This window comes from Abramis brama (genome assembly GCF_963993115.1).
Source record: "Abramis brama genome assembly, chromosome: 3".
Taxonomy (NCBI): domain Eukaryota; kingdom Metazoa; phylum Chordata; class Actinopteri; order Cypriniformes; family Leuciscidae; genus Abramis; species Abramis brama.
This window is the reverse complement of record NC_139965.1, coordinates 9,732,821-9,749,794: the sequence shown is the minus strand read 5'-3', so window position 1 is coordinate 9,749,794 and position 16,974 is coordinate 9,732,821. Positions and strand designations below refer to the sequence as shown.

Sequence of the window (16,974 nt, the reverse complement as noted above, 5' to 3'; positions counted from 1 at the left end):
CCTCGTCACAAAGGACTTGAAAGGTCTTGAAAGATTCAAAGTCTATTTCTCTTTCTCACAAAATGCAGTCAACAAGTTTTTTTGCTTTTGCTGTGTGTCAAGCTGATGTGATTTCTGTATTTTGATGTTTATACTGTGTTAGTTTCACGGTGGATTTGGAGAAAAGTCTTCAAATAAAACAGTAGCAAGAGAACCACTTTGGTCTGCGTATGCTTGGACGGAGAAAACACCCTGACTGAACTATTTTACAAAGCATGACTGATTGATTGATTGAATACATAGCAGATTTCTGTGTTGTATGTTTTGCAGCATAAGGAACTACAGTCAGATAATTCTGTGAAATATATGCAAACATAAAATATCAGTAAAGAGAAAAATGTGGGATCCTGATGTATCCATGTAGACAAATAAATACTACAACACAATTCACATTAGTTAAAACATAATTATAATTTACTGCAGTACCTTTATCATCTTGATTAAGTCCCGAGTGGATGAGTGACATCATCACTAAAAGCAGAAGAAACACAGATATGAAGCTTTTCCATTCATTCAACACACTGAAAGTGTGTTTTTTTTCTTCTTTTTTTCTGATGCTCATTCAGGTGAGAACTGATGGTATATTCTCCAGCATTTAACATCATCACACACAATGACGTCACAGGACTCGTGAGTCGATTCACTGATTCACTGATGTGATCAAATACAATCCATTTGTTAACACGCTCCACAACGCCGCCCAGTGGCCAGTGCATTTAATTATAACTGTGAGTTGGTGCTTGGGATTTATCATTGATTCACTTCGAATTTTACTACGTTGCTTTGCTGGCCGTAAATGCATAGTATTTTCTTTTTTGAATAATATTAACAGTTTCGAATATTCGTGCACACCCCTAATTGTGACTTTATAGTAAAATAATGTGGAAATAGTTGCCTACAGTTGAAATTAACCAAAACCAGAAAGAAAACCTGCTGCAAGTGACCTCGTGCTTCTGATGTTCTAAGAGTATTTTAACATCTCGTTTGTTTCAGCACTTCAAGAGCTCTCACCTCCGTCAGAAATAATTCATATGTCAACACTAAATGATCTCAGTTCCTCCTAAAAGGACCCAAAACCAAACCATATTCAGACCACAGTATTTTAATGTGTTGACCACTTAGAGTGTCTCAAACAAACTAGTGTGAAAAAGCCCTTAAACCACATTTAAAAATGTATCAATATATTTGCAATATATAAATAAATACCTTTGCAAAATATGAATAAATAAATATGTTTAAAAGGACAAAACAAAAGGTACTTTCTGACTGTCAAGCATTGGTGGAACATGTTCATATGTCGACGTCATGAACTTATTCTGGAAACCTGGTTATTCTGACACAACTGTGAACTGACATCATTCAACAACTAAATATAAAGTTTAGGCGAACTGGTTAAGAACTAACTTCTCTTTTCTGAGACACGTTTCAGTTATTTTTAACCAGTTCGCCTGAACTTCATATTTAGTTTCTGTATGAAGTCAGTTCACACAATATAATGAACTTGTTCTGGAAACCTGTGAACTGAGTGAACTGACATCATTCAACAACTAAATATGAAGTTCAGGTGAACTGGTTAAAAATAACTGAAACGTGTCTCGGAAAAGAGAAGTTAGCTCTGAGAAAAGCTCTACTTTGTTTGATAAACTGTTTATCCGAAGAATGACAATGAAATGTACGTTTCCAAATATTTTTTGCAATTATTTCTTAATATGAGAATAATTCAGAGAGTCAGAGAGAATGAGAAGTGATAGAGAAGATGAGTGTGTGTTCGGTCTCTGTTCTCAAACTCTCTGAGTCTCTGATGGAGAGATTATTTAAAGATACAGCATCATTCAACACTAACTCAATTAAATCAGATTTATCTAAACTACTTGAAATAGGAGGAAAGATATAACAACAAAACTAAGCAAAAGTACATGCACACATTGCCTCCATCTTTCACACACATTATCACACAGATAAATGCATCATAAACCTCTGTATCTGATTAACACGTAACATCATCACATTGAATCTAATCAATAAATAATACAATAAGCAGTGAGACTGTGGATTCATAGATTCTCCAACACAACAATCATTATTATATCCCATCTTCAGCTGAATACAATGCATTAGGAACAGAAAAAAATAAGATAGTATAGTAATATGATCTTATACTCACAGATGAGAGGCAGTGCACCGGAGCCCATACTGTCACATTAATAGACTGTGTTACAGCGCTGAGTGTTAAAACACACACTTCCTGTATTTAAAAGAAGAGATGAGGGCGGAGATAAACTCTACACAGATAAAGAAAAAAAGAGATCCAGTCTAAGATATTTAGTTACTAATTTATTCAAGTTGTTACAGCTCTGTTCATCTACTTGAAAATCATATTTTCCAGATCAGTTCTGATGGAGATTGTTCTCACTGTTATTGTGTTCGTTCACAGTCACACATAGAAGACAGACAGTGATTAAAGTGAAATCACCACGTGACATCTAATGTGTGTCTAATGTAACTCTACAACATATCAGTGAATGAAATATACAGCCTTTTATATCAAGTGTCGTTCCATAAAAACTAAAATGCTGCTGGTCAAAGGTGTTTTCTGTTCCTCAGCGCTTCGGCTCTCAGTATAACAGGCCTCGACTCGATGGAGCTGAAGAGATGGTTGGAAAAACAAAATCACAAAAGGCCAGAGCTTCTTTAAGTTAGGGTTAGGGTTAGTAGTAGCAAGTTAATAAAGTGAACAAGGCCCTTTTGGAAAATGAGTCCTGACCTTTTAAAAAGTTTCCTTAAAGGGGGGGGTGAAACACTCATTTTCAGTCAATCTCATGTTAATCTTGAGTACCTATAGAGTAGTATTGCATCCTTCATATCTCCAAAAAGTCTTTAGTTTTATTATATTTATAAAAGAAAGATAGGCTGTACCGAGTCTTTCCGGAAAAAAAAAACGAGTGGCTGGAGGCGGGCCGTGTGAGCGAAGCTAAAGCTGTGCTTACACGCCGATAGCTAACAACACAAAGACAGAAGCATATTTACTCACCGCCTGCGGTTCCAACACACCACCGTGAACCTTTATCGGGACTGCTCCATCCTTAAGCATTAGATTTGCAAATCCGGCGTCGAACTGGGCTTTGTTTATAAAACAATCATCGTCGAAATGCAGGTAACAAACAAGAACACTTGCACAACTCCATTGATGCTCCTCAAAATCAAACTCCATCCACTGGTACCTTAACGCCGGGTTCTTTGGGAATCTGTGCATGGTTGTCTTGCCCTGGCAACCAAAAACCCACTTCTTTGGTGACATTGACTTCCCTAAAGCCGAGCACAGCGCTTAGATGAGGCACTGCTTTCGCTCTCTTCTCTCTCTGGTCTACGAGTGCCACGCGCCCGCGCTATTCCGGGAGAAGTGCCCTTAGGACCCATAGAAGGTAATTCCGCCCCATCTGATGTCACACAGGCCCATACTCGAAAAAAACTTTCCGAAACTTGTGACAAAACGGAAGGAGTATTTTTGGTACAGAAATACTCCTTCAAACGTACAATTTAATTTTTGAAACTTTGTCCATGTTTAGCATGGGAATCCAACTCTTTAACAGTGTAAAAAACTCAGTATGCATGAAATAGCATTTCACCCCCCCTTTAATGTGTGTTAACAGACCCTGAATATGGAGAACATTAGGACCCTGAAACACACAAGCTGTCGACCAGCGATCTGCAGTCAACATCACAATCCCTGTTGCTGATAAAGTGGATGCATTTGAAATAGCTTGTTTTTTTAATAAAGCTTGTTTTACATGAGGATTGAATAAACAACAAGTAATCTAATGTCATTCAAATCTGGCAGAATCTGCATATTTTCCATCCTATTTTATTAAATGGTAAATGGACTGCATTTATATAGCGCTTTCACAGACCTATGGCCACCAAAGCGCTTTACATTGCCTCACATTCACCCATTCACTCAGTCATTCATACACCGACGGCGGTGTCAGCCATACAAGGCGCCATCCAGCTCGTTGGGAGCAGCTGGGGTTAGGTGTCTTGCTCATGGACACCTCGGTCAAGTGGAACCTTTCGGTTTGTAGACAACCTACATGAACCACTGAGCCACTACCGCCCATTAAAAACATTATTTCTGTAATATGAGATAAAAAATTTCATCATGCAAGTGTTTTCATCCTCTAATTTGCAGCAATTTTTCAACATTTAAAGTCCAGTGTGAATGTTTATAAGAAAGTAAACCAATATATTCATTCTAAGATATTTCACTTATCTTTTACTATATTAATTTCAAATTATCATCATCATCTTCTTCCACTTAACTGGGACCGGGTCGCGGGGGCAGCAGTCTAAGCAGAGATGCCCAGACTTCCCTCTCCCCATACACTTCTTCCAGCTCTTCCGGGGGGACCCTGAGGCGTTCCCAGTCCAGCCGGAAGACATAATCCCTCCAGCGTGTCCTAGGTCTTTCCCAGGGCCTCCTCCCGGTGGGACATGCCCGGAACACCTTCCCGGGAAGGCGTCCAGGAGGCATCCGGAACAGATACCCGAGCCACCTCAGCTGACCCCTCTCGATGTGGAGGAGCAGCGGCTCTACTCTGAGCTCCTCCTGAGTGACCGAGCTCCTCACCCTATCTCTAAGGGCTCGCCCAGCCACCCTGCGGAGAAAGCGCATTTCGGCCGCCTGTATCCGGGATCTTGTCCTTTCGGTCATGACCCACAGCTCATGACCATAGGTGAGAGTAGGAACGTAGATTGACCGGTAAATCGAGAGCTTCGCCTTTCACCACGACAGACCGGTACATCGACCACATTACTGCAGAAGCTGCACCGATCTGTCTGTCAATCTCCCGTTCCATCCTTCATTCACTCGTGAACAAGACCCCAAGATACTTGAACTCCTCCATTTGAGGCAGGAACTCTCCACCAACCTGAAGCGGGCAAGCCACCCTTTTCCGACTGAGAAGCATGGCCTCGGATTTGGAGGTGCTGATTCTCATCCCAGCCGCTTCACACTCGGCTGCAAACCATCCCAGCGCATGCTGAAGGTCCTGGTTTGATGAGGCCAGCACGACAACATCATCCACAAAAAGCAGAGACGAAATCGTGTGATCCCCAAACCTGACACCCTCCGGCCACTGGCTGCGCCTAGAAAATCTGTCCATAAAAATTATGAACAGAACCGGTTACAAAGGGCAGCCCTGCCGGAGTCCAAAATGCACCGGGAACAAGTCTGACTTACTGCCGGCAATGCGAACCAAGCTCCTGCTTTGGTCGTACAGAAACCAGACAGCCCTTAGCAAAAGGGCCCCAGACCCCGTACTCCCAGGGCACCCGCCACAGGATGCCGCAAAGGTCCACAGTCGAATGCCTTCTCCAAATCCACAAATGTGGATTGGTTGGGCAAACTCCCATGAACCCTCCAGCATCCTGTAGAGGGTTTAGAGCTGGTCCAGTGTTCCACGGCCGGGACGAAAACCACACTGTTCCTCCTGAATCCGAGGTTCTACTATCAGCCGTATTCTCCTCTCCAGTACCCTGGCATAGACTTTCCCGGGGAGTCTGAGAAGTGTGATCCCCCTGTAGTTGGAACACACCCTCCGGCCCCCCTTCTTAAAAAGAGGGACCACCACCCCGGTCTGCCAGCCCAAAGGTACTGTCCCTGACCGCCACGCGATGCTGCAGAGGCATGTCAGCCAAAACAGCCCCACAACATCCATATACTTGAGGTACTCAGGGCAGATCTCATCCACCCCCGGAGCCTTGCCACCGAGGAGCTTCTTGACTCCCTCGCTGACTTCAGCTTGGGTGATGGACGAGTCCACCTCCGAGCCCTCAGCCTCTGCACACAAAAATGGCAATGGTTTATAAACCCTGTTAGGCTTTACATATTTCCCTGACAGAATGAGGTGGAGAAAGCAGAAGAGAATATATTTATATCCAAATTATATTATTGTCACTTTGTAATGACATTTTAAACTGTACATGTATGTTGTAGTTGTGTAGCTTAATCTCTCTGTAGGCAAAAACAGACGCCACATGTGGAGGGGTCTTAGTTCATCCGAATTAAGCAGCCCATCTGACTTTCCAAAAAGAAATGTAACACTGGTCCAGGCGCTTATTACATAAACTTAAATAACTCTCAATTCATGGTAAATCAGACAGGTTTCTTAATTAGGTTTTTTTAAGGACAACTCATAAGTCAGTTAAACAAGAAAGCTGATGTCACCATGACGGACACGGGAGCCAATGGACCAAGACTTCTTTACAGCCCTTGGGAAGAGGGTAAAAGACAAACCTAAGTCATACTTTTATTTCATAATTAAATATTTCATTTATTTTTTCCTCCTAGCCTCTAAAAATCAATTGCCATATAATTACCAAAACATCAACGGTTTGGTTTAATATTTAGAATGCTCTAACAGCAAATGATTTAGCATGTTAACTACTTTTTATTTAGACTTTTCTGACAAAAGGCAACAATTTCATCACTATTCTCCTGGTGTAGTATAGTATCAATTTATTCACCTACAGTCGTACAGAATGTTCTCCGTATAGCTGCTCACCTTTTTTTCACGTGTCTTGGACACATATTGCACTGGGAAAATGTCCAATGTGCTGTGATACTGGGAAGCTATAAAGAAAAATGAACAAATTAAGTAAGTACAAACCATTGCAATGTAACCGTATAAACCCACAGAAAGGGTATTGTGTGCATTTCTCTTTGAAATATATGACCAGAAGTAAATGCACATGCACATCATAATTTCCCTGGATTATTCCGAAGCCCCAAAAACTCCAATGTAAAATGAGTCAATTAAGCAAGTAAAAGAAATTTTCAACTAATATTACGTTAATAGTTTTTTGTATTATTATTATTAATTTGTTATCAGGCCTGTAATGTACTAAACTAGCAATAAGAAGATATTATATTGTGGGCCAAAAAGCTATTAGATTAGGATTATTTAAGAGTTTAGGACTTATTATTTAATTAATTTTGAATTAAAAATACTTCATAGCATTTTCCTACCATCATCATTGTTTTGGCTTCTTTTACTTTTCCTTTTAGCTGAAATTTTGACAGCCAACTTCCTGAATAGAGAAACCAAAAACGTATAAATTGCAATAGATGTGTGTGGTGTCTGCCTTGCAAACCAGGTGAATACTTGCGAGTACACCGCAATGCAGGACAATCTGTTGACACTTTCTCTGAGGACTTCACCATTGGGCATTGTCACATTGCATTATGGCACACCGGATGCCAAACTGCTGCCATACAAATAACTCCACGTTATAAGAAAAAGTAGAAAAAGAGCAACTTATGAAATACCATCTGACTTCTGAGTCTAGTGTGGTGTGCTACTTCTTTTTGTACATGGACACATTATTTACCATTCTGTATCTCATATTCTACATAGTCAAGATTGCCTTTAATGCTCTGCCTCTTCTATTCTGTATTGACACTTACCTGTTTGCTGCTACTACTTTCTTCTTCGCCTCAATCTCTTTTTTCCCCATTTCCTCTGCCTGTTCTCTCTGCTTGTCTGTTTCCATCAGTCCCAGCTCTTCGAAGTCTTCCTGTCCCTCCATCTCTCGTCTCTCCACTTGGTCTTCCTGTACCTCTATCTCTCCTCTCTCACTCTCTACTCTTTCTTGCTGTACCTCTATCTCTCCTCTCTCACTCTCTACTCTCTCTTCCTGTACCTCTATCTCTCCTCTCTTCACTCTCTCACTCTCTACTCTGTCTTCCTGTGCCGCTATCTCCATCTCCTGCATGTCCCTCCTCTCAGTCTCTCCTATTTCACGTTGCCCCCAAGCGGCAACCTCCCCGTCTCTCTCTTGAAACCAACACGGAAGTGAGTTAAACTGCAATTCGTTGACTGGCCGCTTGAGGCTGTTGTCAGAAGTGAGTCAAATCTGTATCTCCCCCATGTTAAAATGCCAAATTTTACAGCAGAAAAAAACGTGTTTAAAGCCTGGTGTCTGTATGTGGATTTGGTCTATACAGCTAATTTTGCCCTTCATAACAACTGTGAGGGGGGTGAATTATTTTATAACTCGTCCGTTTAGTTGATTAATATTTAAATTTAAGGGTGTGGCCAAGCCACTTGAGTGACAGATGGATTGCCGCTGTCAGTGCTAGCCGTTTGTCTGCTGTTACTAGCCGTCACTTCACCTCAGCAATGTTAGCTGCTGAACTTGCCATCTCTGCAGTGTTTGTGCTTTTTTTCGGGATTATTATTTCATACAATTTAATACTTGGGTAACGTTACAAAGCCCACGTCTTTGGATTCCGTCGTTATCGTTCGAGAGAACAACCAGCGCTGTATTTCAGTTGTTTTCCTCTGTGAACATGCACTAATGGATGTCTGACAATTTCGTTGCTTTTTGGGGTTTTCAAATTTAAAACGTCAATAAATGCTCGTTCGTTCTGCTCCCATGGAACAGATGGATTATAATATGCTTATGTAAGTTACCGTCAGATGAAATCATGCAGGCGTCGGCGCTTTCTCCGTCCGTGCAATAAATGCATATGAATGAGCGCGGATTTTCTAGCGCATTTATTTGCACTTCAAAGGCAATATATCTATGGTTTAACGGTTAAACCATAACCCATTTGAGAGACGGCCAACATCAGAATTTAAAATGGACTGAATAAGATCTCTACGAACTTGAGCGATGCCGCGCTGACGGACCACGAAAGAGTGACGGACATGTATGCACATAAATCACTGTCATACACAAACACTCTCGAAGTAATACACAGTCTCACTTGTAGCCATGTCTTTTAACTATTATAATATTTCGAAGGGCAAAAATAGGAACGTTTAATTGGCTTTACATCATCAGCTAACTCGATCACGTCGAGCTAGGTGATTTCAGATAGCCAGGCTCCTCAGCTCCACTCACGCCCCGCCTGTTTGTCTATTTTCTGTTATCCGGGAGTGACGCAAGGCCAAGATGGCGACGGCCGGCTCCGCCCACTTTAGGCTTCAAAAATGCTCTTCAGAAACCTACGGGTGACGTCACGGACACTACGTCCATATTTTTTTACAGTCTATGGTTGCCCCCCATGTCCTCTCTGGTCTTCATCATCTACTTCTCTTTCTGCCTCATCTTCTTCTCCTGTCCTCTCTTGCTGCCCCACCTCCTCTCTTTCAAGATCACATGCTGTGATAAAAAATAAAACAAAACAAGACGTTTAAGATGCAGTATGTGGTTCAAAATGTGAGTAACCAAAGAAATATAAAAAGTTTAAGACAGAAGATAAGTAGAACAAAATAGATTGTGAGACAAATTCTCTGTACTGACATTTAAAGGGGTCATATAATGGAACATGCACTTTTACAAGTTGATTGTACTGAAATGTGTGTTGGCAGTGCCTGTACACAACCATCATAAAATGATAAAAATCCATCCAGTTTTTTTTTTTTAATCTTCTTATATGTTTCCTCCTGTCTCAAATCAAGCTGTTCGATATTGTGACATCACAAAATCGACGCCCCTCCCACGATGGCTGATTGACAGTAGCGTTTCAAACACAGACCCGCCCTCGTGAGCGAGCTGTCAATCATAGCATGCGCCGACCGGCGTGTTCATTGCTGATAGCTGGAGTGCTGAGTAGAATGGCGTCTCACGATTGTGGTGTTCTGTTCTTAGGTGTAATAACGAACACAGCAGTCATATTGATGATGTTTCTAAATCCGTACAGCTGAAGACGCAGTGGCTGAGTTTGTTTTCGAAGGGAATATTCCCCACGATCAACGTCAATGCTGTCATGTTTGCGCGAATCATTTCACCAGACGGCTTTACAAACGAGGGTCAGTATAAAGCTGTTTTTGCTAAGAAGCTGCTCCAGAAAAAAGGATCAGTACCAACTATTCGTGTTCCTGCTGAACCTCCAGAAGAACAAGTGAGTGTAACGTTTTATTGACCTTTATATTAATCTTTATATTAATCTTTGCAAATAGCTTGCACGCTTCACGATGAATGTGGCTATTTTTACACTCAGGGTACATTATGGCATGTTTTCTATGTATGACGTTATCAATATAATTCATAATCCCATGTTTATAATGAACGACGCGTTATGGTTATTGTGTTGTGTTACAAACGGTGTACGCACAGAAAAGAGGGGCGGGGTGAGCAAAGCTCATTATCATTTAAAGACACATGCACTTAAATGGCGTGCTGAAAACAGAGCTGTTTTTGACCAGGTAAAATGAGTGTTTTCTTACAATACTAATGAGAATTTTTAATTAAAGTATATTACAAACTTTTAATTTAGACCCTAAAGAATCATATTAGCTTGTACAAAAATGACATTATATGACCCCTTTAAAACCAATCCAACTGGATAGGTACACAATACAGGATCAATCTTAATAGAGAGTCATGTATGTACCGATGTTGTGATGTGACCTACCTTCTAACAAACCTTCAAATAGGCACAATATCTTCTCCAGGACTGCCTGCGCTACCACTGGCAGCTCATAGGGGAACTGGAGCTGGGCCATCCTCTTTTTGTTTTGTGGTCTGTACTTTCCCCACAGCAGGAGGGGAAAGTACCCAAGGGCCTTCAGTTTCTCCACCTTAACATAGAAAAATAATAAGCAAACACACAGAGATTTCTAAGACAGGGTTACAAAGGCAAGAAAGACGTTATTATTATTATAAACATACAAGCTGTCTTTAAAAAAGTTAGTATGGGTTTTTATTAGGGGTGTAACGATACCCTCATGTTACAAATCAATACATATCACGATACTGAACTCACGATACAATACTATTGTGATACTTCCAAGACATGTACAAGGTTAACAAAAAATGTGCTGTTGATTAAAATGCTAAATTTAATGTTACAATGTGGGTGTAAATTAATAGGCTTGGACTTGGTGCTGATGCACGGGACAAAAAATATTCATGATTCTGGAGCTGAAAACACAGAATCATTTTAGCCGAATATTCTTGCACTCGGTTACTGACTAGATATATTTAAAATGTTGGCCACTTTTTACTGGTGACATCAGACATTTGCCATTATCAGGACCCACACATATTCCCCCATTGCATCACTATACGTTATATTCAACATTATATAGTAGTTTCATGAAGTTCTGACTAACACTAACTATACACAATACATATTGTCACTATCCATCCACAATACATATTGTTGCATTTTTGTATTGCAATATAGTGTGACACGATATATATTGTTACACCCCTAGTTTTTATAAGGGTGAATGTCCTTTCTGGAGTAACTGAGGCATATGCAAATGTATCTTTTCCTGTAAGAAATCAAACTTTCGCTCTAAAAGATTATGTACTGCCCCTGCATCAGCAAGTGACTTAACCTACTCTACTGCATGACCACACTGTAAAAAAAAAAATCCAAATTTTACAGGAAATAACTGATTTGTCCTGCAGTTGCGGATGTAATGATAGTTATATCAGCTCATTTGTGTGTGCTGTTGCTAGCTAGGCTAATTGTTCACTGCAAGAGATTTACATTTTATAGAGAATGTTTCACAATAGTCATCTTGGAACTACCTGTAAAATAACTGTTTTTTGTAAAACACTTATATATATTATACTTAAAGATATTTTACCTTAATTTTACAGTTTTTGTTTGGCAAACGCTTCTGCCAGTCATTGACCATTTCTTTTTTAATGATCTTTAACCAATATTTTGTATTCATTTTTACAGTGCAGTGAACCAAAAGAAAAACCTCTTAGTGTAAAGCGGCCTTGGATACTGGGGCTGAATGAATACAAGTTGTAGGCAGGGCTAAATTCTGTGTTATGTTTTAATATTTATATATGGACTAGCTCATTATTATCTGAAATATTGCAAATGCAGTTGGGTTGATGACATCATGACAACATAACTGCATGACATTACCATAGTTGCTGCTTCCTTGCACAATGTAAATACAATTCTATATTTCTGTAATGTTGACAGGAACCTGAAATGCCTGACCAAAAGAGAAAGACAAAATTGTTATTACCAGCAGGGCACTGTTGTCAAAAATCTTTGCCTGATTGCGGGACTTTTTGACTTTTTAAAACCCATTCATTTGCTCTGGTCCGGAACCCTTTCATACGGGCCGTCTGCCTGGACTTCATGTCCAGCAGCTTCCCACACTAGCCCCTTTCACACAGAGATTCTGGAAAATACACGGATAAAGTGACCCGGGATTTGACCCGGGTTCGTTTGATTTTGGTTCATTCACACTGCCAGTGATTTTCCGGAATCAGAGAGTGCGTTCACACACAAGCCGTAAAAATCCCGTAAAGACACGTGACATCGACGTGACTTTAATGTCTCAGCAGCGTCTTAAGTTTGCTTATGAGCTGCGATTTCCCTCTCGAGAAACCACGCTTGTGCATTTTTTTCTCTGATTCGATCATAAACTTGCGCATTACGTACCGTTTCACAGCTGGCGAACGATCCCGGCTTCAGCGTCATCACTACGACACGGCATTATTACGGCTTTTGTTCACACAGCGCGCGTTCCGGGACTGAACACGGCAATGTTACTAGGTCCCCAACCCGGCATCGATCCCGGCATTAATCCCGGGTCGTGTTTGCGTTCACACAGAAGGCACTCTGGCAATTTGCCGGCAATTTCCCGGGTTCAAAGCGCTGTGTGAAAGGGGCTACTGAGTAAGGGAGAGAGACGGGAGAGAGACAAGAGAGAGCAGTATGACTCACAGGAATTTAAAAAAAAAACTGGGGTCCAGTTGATCAAGCATTACTGATTTTCTAGCCCTCTATTTACAAGGGCCTAAATGAAAACTTGGATACCAAGTTTACGCAATTCATTGAACAGACAGACTAAATATGCAGCTGAGTCAATGCACCGGCACATTTTAATAATATTAAAAGGCATAATTCTAAAACCTAGTTAGATATGTATATTTTAATGGAAAATATGAATGTCCATTATCGGGCCACAGACATTATGACTTAAAGGGATAGTTCACCCAAAAATGACAATTTTGTCATTGTTTACTCACCTTCAAGTTGTTCCAAACCTGGATGAGTTTCTTTCTTCTGCTGAACACAAATGAAGATATTTTAAAGAATGCAGGTAATCAAACAGTTGAAGCACCCATTGACTTCCATTGTATTTTTTTTTTCCTACAATGAAAGTCAATGGGTGCTTCAACTGTCTGGATACCAGCGTTCTTTAAAATATCTTCTTTTGTGTTCAACAGAAGAAAGAAACTCATCCAGGTTTGGAAGAACTTTGAGGGTGAGTAAACAATGACAATTTTTGGGTGAACTATCCCTTTAAGTTGTCATTGTGGTATGCGCTAGTGGAGATGTTGCCATTTTCTTAAAATATGGATAATCTAAAAGAACTGAGTGACCACAGTGGAGATTCACCACAATACAAAGTACTGTCTGTAATAGACATTCAATGTCAAATATATAGCCTTGTAAGAGGATGTCATTTAAAGGAACCAATAGTCAAAAATTCAATAACAGCGGGTACTTTTCCATCAAGTGGGAAATGTAACATTTTGAAAAATACCTACTGTGATGCAAATTTGTAGTGTAACAAAACAAAACTCTTTCTGTCTTTTGTATGATGAACTTAATGTCTCCTCTACAAACTCCTGTTTTATTGTCACTCTATTGCATGGGCAACAAATACTGAGATATTTAATGCCAATAAAGTTTCACGAGTTCACATGTTAATGAAATCTGATATAAAATTATAATGCGTATTTGGCTTGCTGTCCGGGGGGAGGGCTCCGAGCTCGGAATTCGGCCCGACCCCAGAGTACTCCCCCCGTATGAATGTATCATAGGTATCTATGAGTAGACCCAGCCGAATGTGAGGTGATGGGGTGGTGGCGGGATGCTGAGAAAATTGTCACGAGACAGGAGGTAAGGGAAGGCTTTATTTATACTGGTTTCTTCTTGTGCTGATTGGATGATTACCTGAACAAGCTCCTCCCGAACTTTGTTACATAAAACTTCATTTATTTTAATTTTGACTTAATGACTCTGGCTTTAAAGCAACACTAAGTAGGATTTTTTACCTTCAAATAATTTTTCCAAAATCATTTCAGCGGTTTATCCGCATATTGACTCCCTAATGCCCGCAAATTAGTTAAAATCTCCCGAATAAAAAAAATCCCGAAACTTTATCTACTCCACGAACCGAATTAATCGGAACAACGATATGCAATGCAAAAAGCATATCTCCCCTCCCATGGCCTCTGAAAAGTTAGACCCACTATATAAGAACGGCAGCTTTTGGAAACAAAACACAACATACTGTGACTTCCGCTATAAAGTTACTGCTAAACCACCTGAGAGAAACTGAACTCATTTAGACTGTGAACAATGATGACATTTATTTAAAGGCCTGCCAACGTTGGTTGATATCACTTTTATGGTTATTAAACCTCAATAAATGCATATATAGAAAAAAACTATAATAAGTGTTCAACAGATTATTATTATATATAGGCTATTAAGATAAATATGCAAGAGTACAAAACCCAATCATACCCAAATTCAGTGTATTCAGCATAAAAATACACAACAGCTACAGTATAGACAACTATACACAACAGCTACAAAGAAATAAACTCAGTCTTTTTACTTGTTTTATATATAAAAAAAAGTATTTTAAGAGCCACCCACTAGTTAATAGTAAAGAGTGTTATTTCATTGGTCACAAGTGACTTTGGCTTTCCTTTATGTTACAATTGAAAGCAAATGAACAGGCCCATTTGAGAATGCTATGTTTTTGATCAAGTCTTAAGTATTTATGCATAAATACATAAATGTATATTATACATAAATACATATTATACATATGTTTACATATTTATGAAATGAAACTAAAGCTATTATGCTTAATGACCGAAGTGTTTAACTTGTAATCACACCTTTTTTCATTATCATTATCATTATCATTATCATCATCATCATCATCATCAACATTATCAAAATAAAGTCACTGTTTAAAAGGAAGCCTAGCGGCATTAAATGAAACTACAGCGTTACGTGTTTGAGTGTCAGCAGCAGAAAAGGGGGATTGAGGGAAGATCACTGATTGGCTGGGAATATTTTCAGATTTCAGCCAATAAGGAGACTAGCACGCTTTCTTTTATAAGTCACCTAACAACTGGCAACCATAATGTATTTGTTCTCCTCGCTAATTGTTAACAAACTTAAACTGCAATGAGTGGAAGAGGTAAAACCGGGGGAAAGGCTCGCGCTAAGGCCAAGAGTCGCTCTTCCAGGGCGGGACTGCAGTTCCCCGTCGGCCGTGTTCACAGGCTTCTCCGCAAAGGCAACTATGCCCAGCGCGTCGGTGCCGGAGCTCCGGTGTATTTGGCCGCTGTGCTCGAGTATCTGACCGCTGAGATCCTGGAGTTGGCTGGAAACGCCGCTCGGGACAACAAGAAGACCCGCATCATCCCTCGACACCTGCAGCTGGCGGTGCGCAATGACGAGGAGCTGAACAAGCTTCTGGGTGGCGTGACCATCGCTCAGGGTGGTGTGTTGCCCAACATTCAGGCCGTGCTGCTGCCCAAGAAGACCGAGAAGCCCGCGAAGGCCAAGTAGACTGACGGAAGCTTCTCTTCAGACCAAAGGCTCTTTTAAGAGCCACACAATTTCTCCAAGAAAGAGTGATGATACATTCCAATTATTATTAACATTAACTACCCAGCATAACAATAAATACTTTGTTTATAGTACTCCACGTTGTTAATATAAATTAATAAATATAGTTTTTTGAGCCTTTTTAACCGAAATAACACGCTGCATTAGATTTATGTACAAATGACAATGCACGGTTATAGAAGACAGCGGAAAATCAGGAGGCGCACAGCCATTGGCCAACTGTCAATAGAATATAAAAAGGAAATTAACGATGGTTTAAGTGTTTTTTTTTTTTTTTTTTGTTATGCTACGACATTTAATTATTTTATTATGTTTATGCAGTTATTATAATTATTACAGTTTATGCATATTATGTATTTTAATTTCGTTATGCAGTTATCAATATACCTTAAATCCTATTCATTTCCACTAGTATCCAGCATCAAAAGACTGACCTCGACTTCTTCTTCTTCTTTTTGATTTTTAACGGCGGCTGGCAACCAACTTAAATAGGTGCATTACCGCCACCTTCTGCTCCGGAGCGTGGAACAGAGTTTTACAATCTATTCACCAAACCCGTTTCTCTAATAAAATCGAAGAAGACTTTACTATTTATTTCACTTGCCCATTTTATTAAAACCTTAAAATGTATTTCCTGCTTTACATTCTTTCTTATTTCTTCTATCATTGTTCCTCTTTCTTGCTCATATCTTCTACAATCAAGAAATACATGAGTTACTGTTTCTTCAACCTTACAGATTTCACATAACCCGTTTGGGTGTTTCCCTATTATTTTAAGTGTGCTATTTAAATTTGAGTGCCCTAATAATATTCTGCTGAAAATAATCTCTTCTTTCCTTGACTTACCTATACACTTTATATTTTGATTTACCTTGTTTAATAAGCTGAAAAGGAATCTACCCTGTGTCCCATTGTTCCACTCTACTTGCCATTCTTCTATAAATTTACTCCAGATTAAAACCTTCATCTCTGATTTACTTAATGGAACTTATAACTCTATTATATATTTCTGTAAAGCTTGTTTTGCTAATGTGTCCACTTCTTCATTTCCCCTTATTCCTATGTGTGCTGGAATCCACATAAAACTGATTGATATACCATTTTGTACAATTCTTGAATGTATATGTAGTATATTAAAAAGAATATCTTGGTGACTAGATTTGAAAGATCTCAAGCTCTTTAAAACTGAAACTGAATCTGTACAAATTAAAACATTGTCAGGTTTTATTTCCTCTACCCACTGTCTGACCTCGACTTGGTAATGCGTAACTGGTGACGTTTAC

The 16,974-nt window shown here is 39.7% G+C and overlaps 1 protein-coding gene across 1 annotated transcript; it reads left to right on the top strand.

The window, feature by feature from the left end:
• The first annotated feature begins 15,236 nt into the window (after window positions 1-15,236).
• Window positions 15,237-15,685, top strand: LOC311080096 (histone H2A-like). Its single transcript, XM_084109861.1, has one exon. The coding sequence runs from the start codon at window positions 15,245-15,247 to the stop codon at window positions 15,629-15,631; it is 387 nt and encodes a 128-aa protein (XP_083965987.1). The 5' UTR covers window positions 15,237-15,244; the 3' UTR covers window positions 15,632-15,685.
• Window positions 15,686-16,974: the final 1,289 nt, after the last annotated feature.